General features: G+C 38.7%; 1 protein-coding gene across 17 annotated transcripts in view; it reads right to left on the reverse strand.

The window, feature by feature from the left end:
* KIF6 (kinesin family member 6) overlaps nt 1-15,219 on the reverse strand; it is a 380,576-nt gene that overhangs the window by 192,125 nt on the left and 173,232 nt on the right. For all 17 annotated transcript variants that reach the window (XM_025418669.3, XM_025418662.3, XM_025418671.3 and 14 more), the window contains 3 exons: nt 6,669-6,774; nt 5,668-5,806; nt 1,135-1,350 (listed from right to left, as the gene is read on the reverse strand). In XM_025418669.3, coding sequence (XP_025274454.3) covers nt 1,135-1,350; nt 5,668-5,806; nt 6,669-6,774 — 461 coding nt within the window. The remainder of the gene's footprint in view (nt 1-1,134; nt 1,351-5,667; nt 5,807-6,668; nt 6,775-15,219) is intronic.

Below are 15,219 nucleotides of genomic sequence, written 5' to 3' on the forward strand. Positions count from 1 at the left end.
TATATTTCTAGGCTTTTTGACCTTGTCTTTATTAATTAAAAAAATACCTTTCTTAATGAGTACCATACTCTAATTATTCCCAAGCTAAATCCTTTAGAAAACCATGCATATCAAGTTGCCCATCCCAACAAATATTTATACAGAAAATTTCAACCTAAGTTGGCAAAAAGGGGAGGTTTACACCTCTTAGTTCTAGTCCATTTCATATTTCAGATTCCTCAATGTCTTCAAGATGAGGAGCTTCAAGAGAAAGGCATCAATCACATGACTGTACATCATACTCTGCTGGTCTAACAGGAAGAGAAACTAGCAAACCAACTTGGGTCTCTAGTATGGTTCTGTAGTTGTAAAACTGACATACTGGTCAAAAGCTACAAGTGGGGAAAGTGCCTCTGAGTTGATCCAACCCTGTCAAATCTTACTATCTGACAAAGTTTTGTTTATTATCCTTTAAGCCAGATTATGATAATATTTTTAAATTATTTTGCTGCAGATAGCTTACTTGGATTTAGAAATAAATACTGTGTCATCACATTGGCAATGCAATATTTGTCCTTATTCCTTCCCTCCTCTATCAGAGGAAAGGTTTTGTTCCTTTCTCTAACTTTAATTTTTCTCCAGTTGCCCTGGATCCATCTATTTCTGCCTCTGAGCTCTAGGACAATTCATACTTTGTGTTTTCAATTTACTCATCAATTTTGGAAACTTGTATTTAAAAGAATCGATAGTAATTAAAATAATTATAACCATTAAATTGTCATTTATTCACCCTTGCATATTTAAAGCCAAAAGAGGCTATGCTGAACTCCATTAAGGACCATAAGGAATGCCACACTTGTTTCTTCTTCTTCTTCTTCTTCTTCTTTTTTTTTTTTTTTTTTTGAGGACAAATGACTTGGGGATTTTTATTATTGCTGCTGCAGATGCTACTGGTACAACTTTAAAACCTCAAGAAATATTAGTAATAACAACAATGAGAATTATAATGATGAATAGAATGATAAAATTATGATTGTTTCCATGTTTATTTACTTTTTCTATACATAAATAATTTATGATAGCCTACATTTTCTCATTTAAGCCTATGCTTTCCATAATTAAGATAATTTATATTTATAAATAAATATAACTCACCTGTTTTTCTGTGGAGCAAACTGGATCTGTACCCAAAAGTGCTGACATCCTGGATCTGTTTGGGAGCTGAGGATGGCAACGTCCTCAGACCTTCTGGGTTCCCAGGGGGGAAGGGCAAGCTCTGTGAGTGTCTACATTCACTTCTATCCATGCTGGATAAGTGGAGAGCATCTTGAGCTTTCTTCTTTTCCTTCTTTAGCATATTGACTAGAATATCTGAAACTTGATTTAAGGATTTAGTGACACAACTAAGTTGCAATGAGCAAAACACTAATATTTCACTTGAGGTTAATATTCCCAATGGTATTTGCTATTTGTCATATGGTAGAGAGACCGTTGAAGACTTCAACTTCCCAAAGTCCTTTCTCTAGTTATAGACAGTTTAGGAAGCAACTGGTCTTTCTTTTTTTTTTTTTTTGCAACTGGTCTTTCAATATGGCACCATTATATGAAAACTTAGCAGACCAAAAGGTCTTTAAAGTGTTCTGAATTTAAACAAGTAAAAACTTAAAATTTTTATGAAAGATTTTATAAGAAATAAGGTGAACACTTAGTAGGAGCAGGTAACAGAGCTATGTATGTATCTGTGAACAAATAAGACTTGAATCTAGGATGCTGCTCAGGAGGCAGCAGGAGGAGTGGAGAGGGAGAACATCAGAATCTGCTCAGCTGGCAGACAAGCCAAATCAGTTTGGTGGCCAGAGCACCCCTACATCAAACCCATGTTTGCTTAGCATACATTAGAATGGGATTTAAAGTCACTTTTTTTTTTTAAGTCTCTAAATCTTGGTTCTAAATGGAACTGAGAAGAAGTGAATTCTTAGTATAGACACAGTATTTGAAGTGCACCTTTTGGTGGGCTGTTTCAATATACTGGGAGCACTGATTAGTGAAAACATCTCTGCATGCCACCCTACCTTGCTGTTCTTTTGGGCTCAAGGTGCTCAGAACTCTAAGAGATTTCTGCCATCACTGAGAGAAAAGAGTAAAATCCCTCTTGAGAATCTCAGAAGTTTAAGTGCATATGCAGTAAGATGAACTGCAGGCCTCCACCATCCCCAGAGCTGGCTTCACTAAAACAGGAGTGAGGAAATATGGAGGTGGTGGGGAGAGAAGACTACAACTCAGACACTCGTTCTTGGTCAGGTATCACGGGGGTCATTTGACTCCCATCTTCCTCTTCAGCTTTGACTCCAACCTCCTGGAGGTTTCCAGAAGCATAATCACTCTTTCTCTCACAGTCCCTGATGTGGCTTCCAATCTTTGCTCAAAAAAAATGTGTCCTTACCAAAGGAGGTGTCTGGGCCTTGGCCTGGCAGAGAAGAGAGCTCTGCCCATGTCTTCCACTCCTTCTACAGAACTGATTATCCATAGCATTGGATGCTTCCGGTGGCTCACATGCTGCCATGGCAACATCCATTTGCTCATCCACTTGACCGTATTCAGTCAGCTTATACTATATGCCAGGCACTATTCTAGGCAGAGGGATGGAATGATGAAAAGGCAGTCAGTTTCTTGCTCTCATGAAGCAGATGTCCTACTGGGAAAGTCATATCTCATGCACATATACCAAACATTAGAGGATGAAAGGACAGCTAATTTTCAAAAGGTTAAGAATGACTGAGTGGCGACCCTACATTGGGTGCTCAAAAAAGGCTTTCCTAAGAGTGACATTTAAGCTGAATGACAAGAGGCAATGGCCAGAGGAAGAGTATCTTAGCAGAGTTAATAGCCAGCACTAAAACCTTAAGGAGAAGGGCCTTGTCAGTGGTTCCCAACTGGGGCTATTTTACCACCAAAAGGATGATTGGCGGTGTCTAGAAGCATTTTTGGTTGTCATACTGCAGTAGGGGGAGAGGGAAGTACCACTACTGAAGTCTAGTGGGTAGAGGCCACTAGAAAGGCTGCAAAACCTCCTACAATTCACAGTGGAATCCCCACAACAGAGATTTACACAGCTCAGAATGTCGAAAGTGCCAAGGTTGAGAAACGCAGTGTTAGAACAACAAGGAAAAGGACACTGTGACCAAAGCCTAACACATATGGGACAGAGACATAAAAAATGCAATCAGGGGCTTGGCAGGAGTGCAGTCTCCTAGGGCCTTGTGAGCTGGAGTAAGGAGCTGAGGTTCATTCTAAGCATAATAGGCCCTGGAGAATTTAGCCACAGACATGCAGCATTCTGATGTGCAGATCAGAGAACAGGTTTATCTTCTTGCCTACCTCCCTTCTTCCCACCTTTCCTTTGTCTTCTTCCCCTGCCCATTCTATTTCACCAGGGCTTTTGTTGTGTGGGGTACTAAATGACACACTGTTAGTTACATGCTTGGTGAGCGGGTGTCTGACCTTTACTCAGGCTGATAATATCACTGAAATGACACCATCTTCACTCTCTTTCCAAGAAGAATGTTCAATGTCAGTCACTGTCATTTTAGTTACATTACTGTCTTTAACTGAACTCAAGTATTACCACCTGTTTTTCCCATAGACCAGATCTTTCTCATTCCTCCTGCCCGTCTTTGCTTTGGTGGTTCTACAAACGAGATGTGAAAATATCCTCCAATCTGCCCATGAGAAACTTCAAAATTTCAACAGCCTTTCTTGGACATTAGTCCTTGATGAGTATAAGCTTTGTGATGAGTAAATCTGAGCAGCTATTTTTCCTTCTTGTGAGTTTGCCCATTGTCTACAGAGTCTTATTTATCTCCCATTGTATTATTTACACCATGTGCTCAAAAGTGGTCCAAGCACTTTCCAGTAACTTACCTTACTGGCTTTGCTCCGCACTGTGAGGTTGGCAGGGCAGGCTTTCCCTCCTACTACTGAAAAGTAGGAAACGATTTCAGTGCCTAGCTGTAGAGCTAATGCATGAAGAACTAGGATGTCAATCCAGGTGTGAACTTTAAGACCAGTGATCTTTTCACCATGGCCCCTACAGGCCATCAGTTTGAATACAAGTCTCAGAAGGAAGAGACCCTGCTCAGGTCATTCCCAATGAGTAGAGAATCTAGGGCAGCTCCACATGAACAGTGGTACCTGGATTTGGCAGTCATTAAAGGAGATGATGTATGTCTCTGTCACTCTTTTGTTTGAATAAACATACATGCACAAACCCAGACTGTTTCCTTGCTGTCATAGTTCATCTCATCCCTCCTATAGGCACACACATTCATAAGCCCAGAAGGGGATTAACAAGTTGGTAGGGGTGTTTAGGGGAGAAGATCCTAAAATAGGATCAAGGCTAGGAAAAGAAGCAGAGCTCAGACTGGGGCTGGGGCCAGGCCTGAGGTCTGGGCTGGGAGCATCCCTGGAGATGGATAGGGTAAGAGAGAGGAAAAGGAATGTAGGGTGACCCTGTGGGCAGCACTCACAGACAAGGCCTCGTGTGGGAGTATAATTCGCAGCTGAACCTACTGTTGCTGGCTGGATAAGAAAAGCAGCTAAAACTTACTTGGATCAGGCGTACAGGGTCTGCTAATACTCAGCTAAAATTAGAGACTGAGGTTAATCAGGCAGTGTGCCTACCTTGTATGTGGTTTGTATTTACCTCTTCATTAATGGATGTCCTTCATGTAGGTTATTTTTATGCATTTTTTCACATTAGCTGAAGCTAAAAGGCCTGTTAGTAATTTTTAAAAATGAACGAAAATGCCTGTTTATAAGAACTGACCAAAATAACTTCTTGTGCACGTTTAAAGTCTGCAAATGTAATGAAAATGTCAAATCTCTTACAAGAAGCTTGGTAGATAAAAATAAGAAATGAGACTGAAGAGATCCTGAGGAGACCTGAGGTCTAACCCACCCGACAGGGGCTCTTGAGAAGTAACCACCCTGTCTGCAACTGGAGGCAGCCCCCATGGGCTGCTTGCCCCCACAGCACCCCAAACACCCCACCTCCTAGAGCCAAAAAGGATTCTATCTTGAACACTCATCTATACTTGCTTCCAAATTTAGGAACATTTGTAAGTAGAACCTAAAGCAGTAGATCTGGCTTTTAAATAAAAAGTTACATTTAAATCAATCTCTGTTCTTCATAAGCTAAATACCATTTGTAAGTTTTCAGCCACCATTTGAGTGTCGCCCACACACCAGCCACAAATTCTGGGCCTTGGTGAGGCTGTGGTCAGCCCAGTGTCCGGTCAGTCAGCTAAAGATAACCAGCTAACTTACTGGCTCAGAACTAAAACAGAAAGAGCACCTCAGAGCAGTCCAAAAAATGTATTTCAAAAAAAATCTCATGTTAAGAGAGGGTGTAAAAAAGACCACCCTTTTCAATAAACTGAAGTATTCCTCATAATAGTAACTGTATCTAGCTAAAAACAAAGTAAACGTGTCTCTTTTATAGCAACTGTGTTTCTCACTGGTCACTACATTTTGTTTGTGGAAGAGACCTCTCCTAAATGGAAAGCAGCAGTGTGAACTGGAAGCAGGGTGGGGGCCGAGGTGATGTGGCCAGGGAAAGACGCGGAAGTGTTCCCCCTTCCTCTTTCAAGCTGGTGGAGGGTAAGTTTCTAATCGCTTTGGAAAGGATACTGATTTCATTATCCCTCTGCTGTAGAATGTCTCGGAGCTTTTTGTATTCTTCCTCTTTTAATGGTTCTTGGCAGTCTTGATCTTTGATTTCACAGGAGACTGTGCTTTTTCCATGGATCTTCTTGTCATTCAATAGTTTCTGTAAGATGAAATAAGAGCTTAGAGCCCAAACCTCCCTTCCAAATCTCTTAGTTTCTTGGACTCTTTTTTGCCTTCGACAATTTCTTGCACACATCAGGCATGCACGTCCTTTCTTGCCTCATCTCTGCATTCGGCTGCCTTACCCTCTTACCCTCTCTCCTCCCCATCCTCATCCTGTTCTCTGCTTTCATATCTCTCCTTCCTTAAACTCAGAAATTCCTACTCGAACATTATCTCCTCTTGAACTCTTTTTTTCTTTCTCCTGAACCCTATACTACTTGATTCACACTTTTAAAAATGTCACTTATCATGTGTTCTAATTATTCTCTACATATATGTCTTCTTCATGACTTACATATTCAATTTTGCTTCCCCAATGCCTAGCCCATAGCAGATTCACAATATATGTTTGTTATCGTAGCAAAGAATGTTAAATTACAAGTGAAATAGAAATAAAAGTTAATGATATTCCCACTGTGTCATCATGAAAGGTAAAACATAAGGCAGGGAAAAACTGAGGGTTTATATGGATAAATTTAAACTGCTGGGAAAAATGCAGGACACAATTTCCTTGATATTGTTGAAAATAAATGGCTTTTGAATATGCAATTATTCTGGGTACAAGTTAGAGATTCCTGGCAAAAGAACTACAAGTCCATGGTCTGAACTTATTCACTGGTTAGGTAAGATACAACCTCTGAAGAAATTCAGTAATATTCCCAGCCTTGCTCCAAGATCATACCATTCTGGACATGTGAAGCTGGATCCCAACCTTTTAAGAGCTGGTCAACTAGGCAAACTTTACTGTAGTTCCAACATGGCAGACAAAGGCTTCTACTAGAGAAAATGCTGAAATTTACCTTTAAATGGTGGAAACAGTGATGAATTTTACGCATATCAGTGCCAACCTCTAGTCTACTCTCTGGATCTTGGTCGTCCAAAAAGGATGTTATTAGTTTTTCCAGCCTAAAAATACATAATGTATGAGAAGTAACTATGAGCTAGAAACTTTAGAAATTCCAATGGCATTGCTTGGTTGGTTAACATTCGAAGTATGGGATATTTTACCACTTCTTTATGGAAATATAGTTAACTGATTTAACTATAAAAATTAATGGGAAAGAAACATATTGACAAAGTGAAATCTGAAATGGTGCAATTATTTGACTACTTTCCAATACATTTTCATACACAGCTTTCAACTGAAGAATCATTTGATTTCTACAAAACATGCATTCCATCCAAGCTGAATTTCCATGCCTCTGTGCCTAGCTGCCAAAATGCCAGAGAAAGTAATGCCGAGGTTTTCTTTTTATTAGTTTTATTAAAGATTCATGCCACTCCACTGTGGAGTTGGGACCTCAGTGATGCTCCACAACCCTGTTACTCATCCTAGTTGGCTTATTTTTTTTAAGGTTTTATTTAAATTCCAGTTTGCTAACATATTCTATAATATTAGTTTCAGTTGTACAATATAGTGATTCAACTCTCTTCCATACATCACCCTGTGCTAATCAAGACAAGCGCCCTCCTTAATCCCCCTCACCTGTTTCACCCACTCCCGCCCACCTCCCCTCTGGTAACTGTCTATTTGTTCTCTATAGTTAAGAGTCTGTTTCTTGGTTTGCCTTTTTTCCCCTTTTGCTCATTTTCTTTGTTTCTTAAATTCCACATTTGAGTCAAATCATATGGTATCTGCCATTCTTTGAAGGACTTATTTCACTTAGCATTATACTCTCTAGCTCCATCCACACAAATGGCAAGATTTCATTCGTTTTTAGGGCTGAACAATATTCCGTTATATATGTAATATGCCACCTCTTCTTTATCCATCCATCAACTGATGGACACTTAGGCTGTTTCCATAATTTGGATACTGTAGATCGTGCTCCCATAAACATTGTGGTGGACAGCACCATTCAAAAGAATGAAATTGGACCATTTTCTTACATCATACACAAAAATATATTCAAAATGGATTAAGGACCTAATTGTGAGACCTGAACCCATAAAAAATCCTAGAGAAGAGCACAGGCAGTAACCCTCTTTGATGTTGGCCATAGCAACTTCTTTCTAGATATGCCTCCTGTGGCAAGGGAAACAAAAGCAAAAATAAACTATTGGCACTCTATCAAAAAACAAAAAAACAAAACAAAAAAACAAAACTTCTGTACAGAGAAGGAAACAATCAGCAAAACTATAAGGCAACCTATGGGATGAGAGAAGATATTTGAAAATGATATTTCTGATAAAGGGTTAGTATTCAAAATACAAAGAACTTATAAACCTCAACATCCAAAACCCAAATATTCCGATTAAAAAATGGGCAGAAGACATGAATAAACATTTTTCCAAAGAAGTCATACAAATGGCCAACAGACTGTGGAAAAATGCTCAATATCACTGATCATCAGGGAAATATAAATCAATACTAAAATATCACCTCACATCTGTCAGAATGGCTAAAATCAACAACACAATAAACAACAAGTGTTGGTGAGGATGTGGCAAAAGGGGAGCACTGGTGCACTGTTGGTGGGAATGCAAACTGGTACAGCCATGTCAAAACATGTATGGAGGTTCTTCAAAAAGTTAAAATAGAAATATTCTATGATCCAGTAATTGCACTACTAGTTTTTAACCCAAAGAACACAAAAATGCTAATCCCTGGTTGACTTCTATTCTTCACAGTGGCTCTTCCAGGTCTTTCCACAGCACCCAAGCCTACCATGACTCTCATTCTGTCAATATTATAACTTCCCACTAGACAGAGAAAGTCAATCCTGTTACATATGGATTCTTCCAGTTTCCTCTTCCTTCACCTCCCAGAGCATCTCTGCCTCACCACTCAGGCTCTCTTCTTTCTTTTACATATTTTGTGTAATATCCTTCCCTCCTCCTCATGGCTGTCCTCTCTTCTGGGGCTCTTCTCAGGCTTCTGTCGGGTTACCTCCTATTAATCACCTCCTTTCTCTCACCTCATTGTCACCTCTCCATACTGACTCTTGTCCTCTTTTTTTCTATTGTAAAACAAAACAAAATAGAAAACCAAACACCTCCCCTTGGAGGGAGCATCCATCTACTCTATTCTGAAGTCCTAGCTTGCCTCCTGTGGTTTGTGCATTTGGGCGCTTACTACAGTCCCCAGTGCACTTCAGAGCCAGCACACCACCTTAGCTCCCCCATAAGTTAGTTTACAAGCACCATGAGACCCTGCTTGGCTCTTATTCATCTTTATGCTCCCCTTCCCCACCCCACCCTGTATCTAAAGCAGCGCACACATCACGTTCTCAGTACAAATGTGTTCATTATTAAATGGATTCATTTCCATGAAAATTATTCTCATCTATGTTGAGATGGAATTCTTTTTAAATTTTTATTATTTATTATTATTTTTAAAGTATTTTATTTAAATTCAATTTGCCAACATATAGTATAACACCCAGTGCTCATCTCATCATGTGCCTCCTTAGTGCCCATAACCCAGTTGCCCCATGCCCCCATCCACCTCCCCTTCTGCAACCTTTTCCCTTATAGTTAATTCTTTATAAGGAAGGTATAAAGACTGCAAAGAGTATCTAACATGCTAAGTATCATAATAGAGCAGCAGCATATCTTTCTCACATTATTATTATTTTTTAAAGATTTTATTTATTTGAGAGAGTGAGAGTGAGAGCATGAGAAGGGGGGAGGGGCAGAGGGAGAGGGAGAAGCAGAAGCAGACTCCCTGCTGAGCAGGGAGCCCAAGGCGGGGCTCCATCCCAGGACCCTGACATCATGACTTGAGCTGAAGGCAGACACTTAACCGACTGAGACTCCCTGGTACCCCATCTTTCTCACATTATTATGAAAATATTCCTATTTTCAGCATCTTTTTTACTTGTACATATTTCCCTTCTGCTGTTACTATCAGCTCACTCAAAGTAGATGCAATGATTTCCATCTATAGCAGCTTTGGACTTCATTTTTATCTCTTCCTATAATCTGTGACATGTGACAGCTGATATTTACAAGTGTGGAACAATTTACATTGTAATTTTTAAGGAATTTGTTCAGGTGGAGGAATACTGGTCATCTGCACTATTTGCTGATTGACATCATGTTTCTTTGTAGAATAGAGCTTCGAACCACCAGACGCACTGAGAGATCCATTTCTGATACAGAGATTTTTTAAGGCTTTTTATATAAAATATTATAAAAATACATGTGTATGAGAATAATTCCAAACAATGTAGATATGAATAAATTAAAAAGTAAATGTGCCTCTCTGTCCCCCTCTCCCTTACACCTTGCTGCCATTCACATCTCCCCTATTCACTCTCAATAGCTTGGGAGATCCACTGCTAATAGTTAAAATATGTTCATCAAGCTCTTAACCGAGAAAACACCTATATCCCTATGTTTTATAGATTTTGTGTTTGTCTTTACAAAATTGAGATTACATTCTGAATAGTATTTTGCACCATTATTTTTCTAAACAATGTATCACAGATCTTCCATGTTCATTTTATTTCATTTTTAATGCATTAATGTATTTCATTATGTATTTCATTTTAATAGCCATGTGTATTCCATAACATGAATGTACTGATCCTCTCATGATGAACATTGAGGTGACATATTCATAGTTGCAACTTCACTCTGTAACCTTTGACAACTACATTCACAATTTCCACTTAACCAGGCTTCAAAAAATAGTAATGGTTATCTACTTGTATTTCCCCTGAATACTTTTCCCAGAAATTCTGGAACTCTTAAAAATCCCTATTACTTCTAGGATATACCCATTCTTTGGAGTAAAGACATTTTGTGGTTTTCAGTGTCCATAATATTTTCAACAGACACTATTAGGTTAGAAGTTACGAATAATCAATTTTTCCTCCTAGTTTTTTTTTTAAGAAGATGATTTCTTCTGTATAGTTTAATCAGAAAGCATATATTCTAGGAGATATCCCATGAGGGAGGGCTGAAGTGGAATACTAGTTTGTAAGAAAGCATTATAAGATACAAGCCTGCTGATAATCTGAGTGACCACACACAGATCACTCAGTCCAACTGGGCTTTGGCTGTTCCATCAAGAGTCTTGTCCTGAAAAATAATAGTGCAGGTTTACAAGGAGGACCAGGAACTTCTGCCTAAATGAAAGAACCAGGTTGCTTTACCCTTTTAGTACAAAACTAAATCTGGTATAAAACTAAGAATGAAGATCAGGACTTTTGATGTGCAGTTTTTTCTCAATGCTTGAGACCACAGAGCCTCTTTAAATAAGAAAAATGCCTCGTCTTTCCTTCATACAGTTGATTTATTGTAGATTTTATTTTCTTATCAACCAAGGACTTGGTCTAACAATTAAAATGCAGAAAAATGCCTAATTCAAATGTTTCTCTTGTACTCCTTTCGTAGTTAAGAGTGAACGATTGACCCCAAATTCCCTGCATTTTCCTATCTCCCAAAATAGTTCCCAAGTTCATACCTAGTCACTGCTCCCACTGAGGGGTCTCCCAGATGCCAGAACCCTGCTGGATAAAGAAGAAGAACTGTTTGCAGAAAAGGCTCTGTAAGGAGATTAAATGAGTACAATAAAGTCTGTTCTTTAGGAGAAAACCAAGTAAACAAACAAACAAAAAAACAAAAAAAAATCTTTTACTTTTTCCCTATTTTCACTAGAAGAAAAGAAGGAAGAGAAAATAATCCTAGGGGAGAAGTAAAACCTAAATGTGTGCCATTCAGTTCTAGTTCATATGGACAGGAAAGATCATGGATAATCTACCTATTTCTGAACACATAACCTGGCTGATGGTGGGTGACTGGTGGATGTCTGATGGCTCTGCCTCTCTCCACCACCTTGACTAGCGAGATGCTTCTGACAGCCTGTAGCCTAGTCCAGAAACTTTACTGTATTAAACATTTGATATCTGAACACATAATAAGAATCTACTGTATTTTCTAATATGTGTTTTACCACCTTGAGACCACTTTAGTCTTTTCTTTCTGCTCCCAATATTCCTTGCCAAAAAATGAAGCTTTTGCCTGCAGCCACATGCTGGTGGAAATTTAGGTTGAATAGTGTGAATAAAAAGGTAGAGCAAGTAATTATCATCAACAGTAGCTAATATTACTTGAGCCAGTACTGAATGCTAGATACTATTCTGTACCCTTTAAATACATCATTTCCTTAACACTCACAAAAACTAGATGAGATATTTACTATCATCATCCTCTTATCGTAGGTGAAGGAACTAAGGTACAAAGAGGTTGAATATCTTGCCCAAGGTCACACAGCTAGCAAATGGCAGAGTTAGCATTCAAACTCAAGTGGGCTGACTTCAGAATCCAAGGTTTTAAACACTATACTTACCGTATTATTGCAAAATTACTAAATTTATCTAAATACTATGCTGGGCAATGTATTTCCAAAAGGAAATAACATACCTATGAAAAATCTTTGAGGAGATATAAATAGCTGAATAGATAAGCAAGAAATAACTGAGCAGTAGTTGCTTGGATCTTAACGAGGCCACTGACCATCACAGTTTGTAAAAGCAGAAATTGAGAAAGAGTTAGAATTCTCCACATTAGCAAAGTAGTTAAATAAATTATGGCATAGTTATGTTCATAATAAGCAACTATTTAAAATAATAGTGAGGGGCACCTGAGGGCTCAGTGAGTTAAGTGTCCAATTCTCAACTTCAGCTCAGGTCATGATCTCAGTTCTTGGGATTGAGCCCTGAGTCTGGCTCCATGGTTAGCACCGAGTCTGCTTGAGCTTCTCTCTCTCCCTCCCTCCTGCCCTTCCCCCTTGCTCTTTCTCAAATAAATAAATAAATCTTTGAAAAATAATGGTAAAAATGTATATTTATTGACATTAAAAATATTTACACTAAATTATGATAGGCAAGCAATCTCTTTATAGGGATTTTGCAAGTACTGTATAACACACCCAAAAGACAGAGGATAAGAAATTTTTTAAAGGGGGAAGAAAAGAAGGAAGGAAGGGGGTAAGGAAGGAAGGGAGGGAGGGAAAGGAAAGGAAAAAGAAAGGCAATCCTGAGACTTCTACCCAGTTGTCTTTGGCTCAAGAACATTTATTATCACCTTGTGAAAAGAGAAACCAGTGATCTGAACTAAACTGGTTCTTCTACAATATTCTTATGATTATGTTACATTTAACTGTTTATTAAATTAAAATCACTGTTTATACCTTGAGTGTGATTATGATGTTCTCATTGTTCCGAATTAATCTTTGTTAAAAAACTTTCATGAGAATGTTCACATTGGCATTAGCTTTTATTTTTTTTTATTTTTTCATTTTTTATTTTTTTGGCATTAGCTTTTAAAAATGGGTTAGAAACCATAGGTCTTGGTGTTGATGGTGGGAAAGCTGGAAGAAAAGAGGAATGGGGCATTACTAAGAACATACCTAACTTGGGGCATGGAGACCCTGGCTGGTTCTTAACCACAGGGAGCTAAAGGAGGTGTGTCCCGGGGAGGGACAGGAGAGTGTGCCTTCACAAAGGTGGTACAAACATATCACAGGTGTCCTTCAGCACAGTATTATTCCAAGGAACTTATAAAAATGAGGCCAGGGAGTCCACAGCAATGGAAACTCATCTTCTAATATTGAGCTGGAAAGAGTGATGCAGATAAAATACATCCCCATTGGTGGGTTAGGGCTGTTTTGTGGTAGAACCATGGAAATACCTAATATCCCCGAGAAGAAAGCTCTTAGTTCATCTGGCTTCTCACTGGATAGGCCTATTCAGCTTACTCCAAAAAAACTAGGAGGTAGTTCTGATATAAAAACCTAACTGATACTAATTTTGCCAAAAAGTATCAAAATCTGCCTGACTTCCGATTATTTTGCCACTAAAGATGGTTCCATCAAGGATGGTTTGTCTCTTGCCGGAGTTAAGCAATTTGGATGCTAACAAACTATGGTTACATACTAACATGAGCAAAGATCTCAAAAGGAACTGGAAAATAGTGATAAAGAGAGAAGAAACTTGAGGGCAGCCCAGGTGGCTCAGCGGTGTAGCACCACCTTCGGCCCTGGGCGTGATCCTGGAGACCAGGGGTTGAGTCTCACATCAGGCTCCCTGCATGAAGCCTGCTTCTCCCTCTGCCTGTGTCTGTGCCTCTCTCTCTGTGTCTCTCATGAATAAATAAATAAAATCTTAAAAAAAAAAAAAAACTTGATTACTCAACTTCTAGGAAGATGGAAACTAAATAGGAAGGATGGGAGAAGAGTTGCATAATTTTTAAAAATTGGTCATGGTGGATAAGAAATGTGGCTGAACTATTAGGTTGAAGGATCTCAACTATTAACTAATTCATCAACCTCTGTTGTTACAAATTTCTTAGTTGTAAAATGTGCAAAAAAATTGATCTCTAAACTCTGTGAGCTCTGTGAAATACAATATTGCAAAGAACAAAGAGTGGATACTTATTGTCTGGCTCATTTAATGCCTTGAGATGCAAAGTGTGAACAGTAAGCCACCCTCAAGGCATCACCTGAGAGCCTTTTTAGAAATGTAGAGTCCCATGCCAGACCCACTGAACCAGAACTCAGGCCCCCTACCAGATTGCTGAATCTGTACTTCGACAACAACGTTCCTGGGTTATCTATGTGCCCATTAATATTTAAGAAGCACTACAACAGGGCAATCTATTGTTCAATACTGAGTCAAGAATATATACACATTTTTTCAGCCCTGGAAACCAAGCAAATAAATAACTTGAAATGTTAAATGAAAGAGTAACTAACATCTTTTGATGGTCAACTATGTCCTGGCCACTGTGCTAGTTACTTCACATCTTTTTTCTTATTTAAGTGGAAAAAGAATTAAAGAAAATCTCATAGTCTGGCTTTCTTTATAACTGCCTTTTTCCAATTATTTTATTATTACTTTTATTGAACATCCATTGTATGTCAGGCACTCTCATATGCATTTTGTTATTTATCTGGACCATAAACCTATGAATTATTTTCCCTCTTTCATAGATGAGGACAAGAGAGCTCAGAAGTTAAGCAACTTGCATATTGTTACAAACTTAGAAAACTGAAACATAAGGATTGGAAACAGGTCTTTTGAATCAGAAATCCCCACTTTTTCCACACATATCACAAAGCCCTTCAATCAACACAGAAAAATGCCTTGCACTTGCCATTTTCCCTGGTATACTAAGTTTGCATTTTCAATTCAAAACTTTCTGCAGATTTATTTTTTAAGAAGTAAAGATGCAAACAACAAGGTCAACTTTGTGTCTGGCATCTCCGAAACAAGAATTTTTAACAGGATGCAACAGTGGGGGTTCTTGAGACCCAATGATAGAGGGCAAAGGAAGGTCTTATTTTGACTTTCCTAACATGACAGGCCTCTTTTATGGGGTGTCACCCTCTAAAACATACAG

The sequence above is a fragment of the Canis lupus genome, chromosome 12 (genome assembly GCF_003254725.2).
Source record: "Canis lupus dingo isolate Sandy chromosome 12, ASM325472v2, whole genome shotgun sequence".
NCBI lineage: Eukaryota > Metazoa > Chordata > Mammalia > Carnivora > Canidae > Canis > Canis lupus.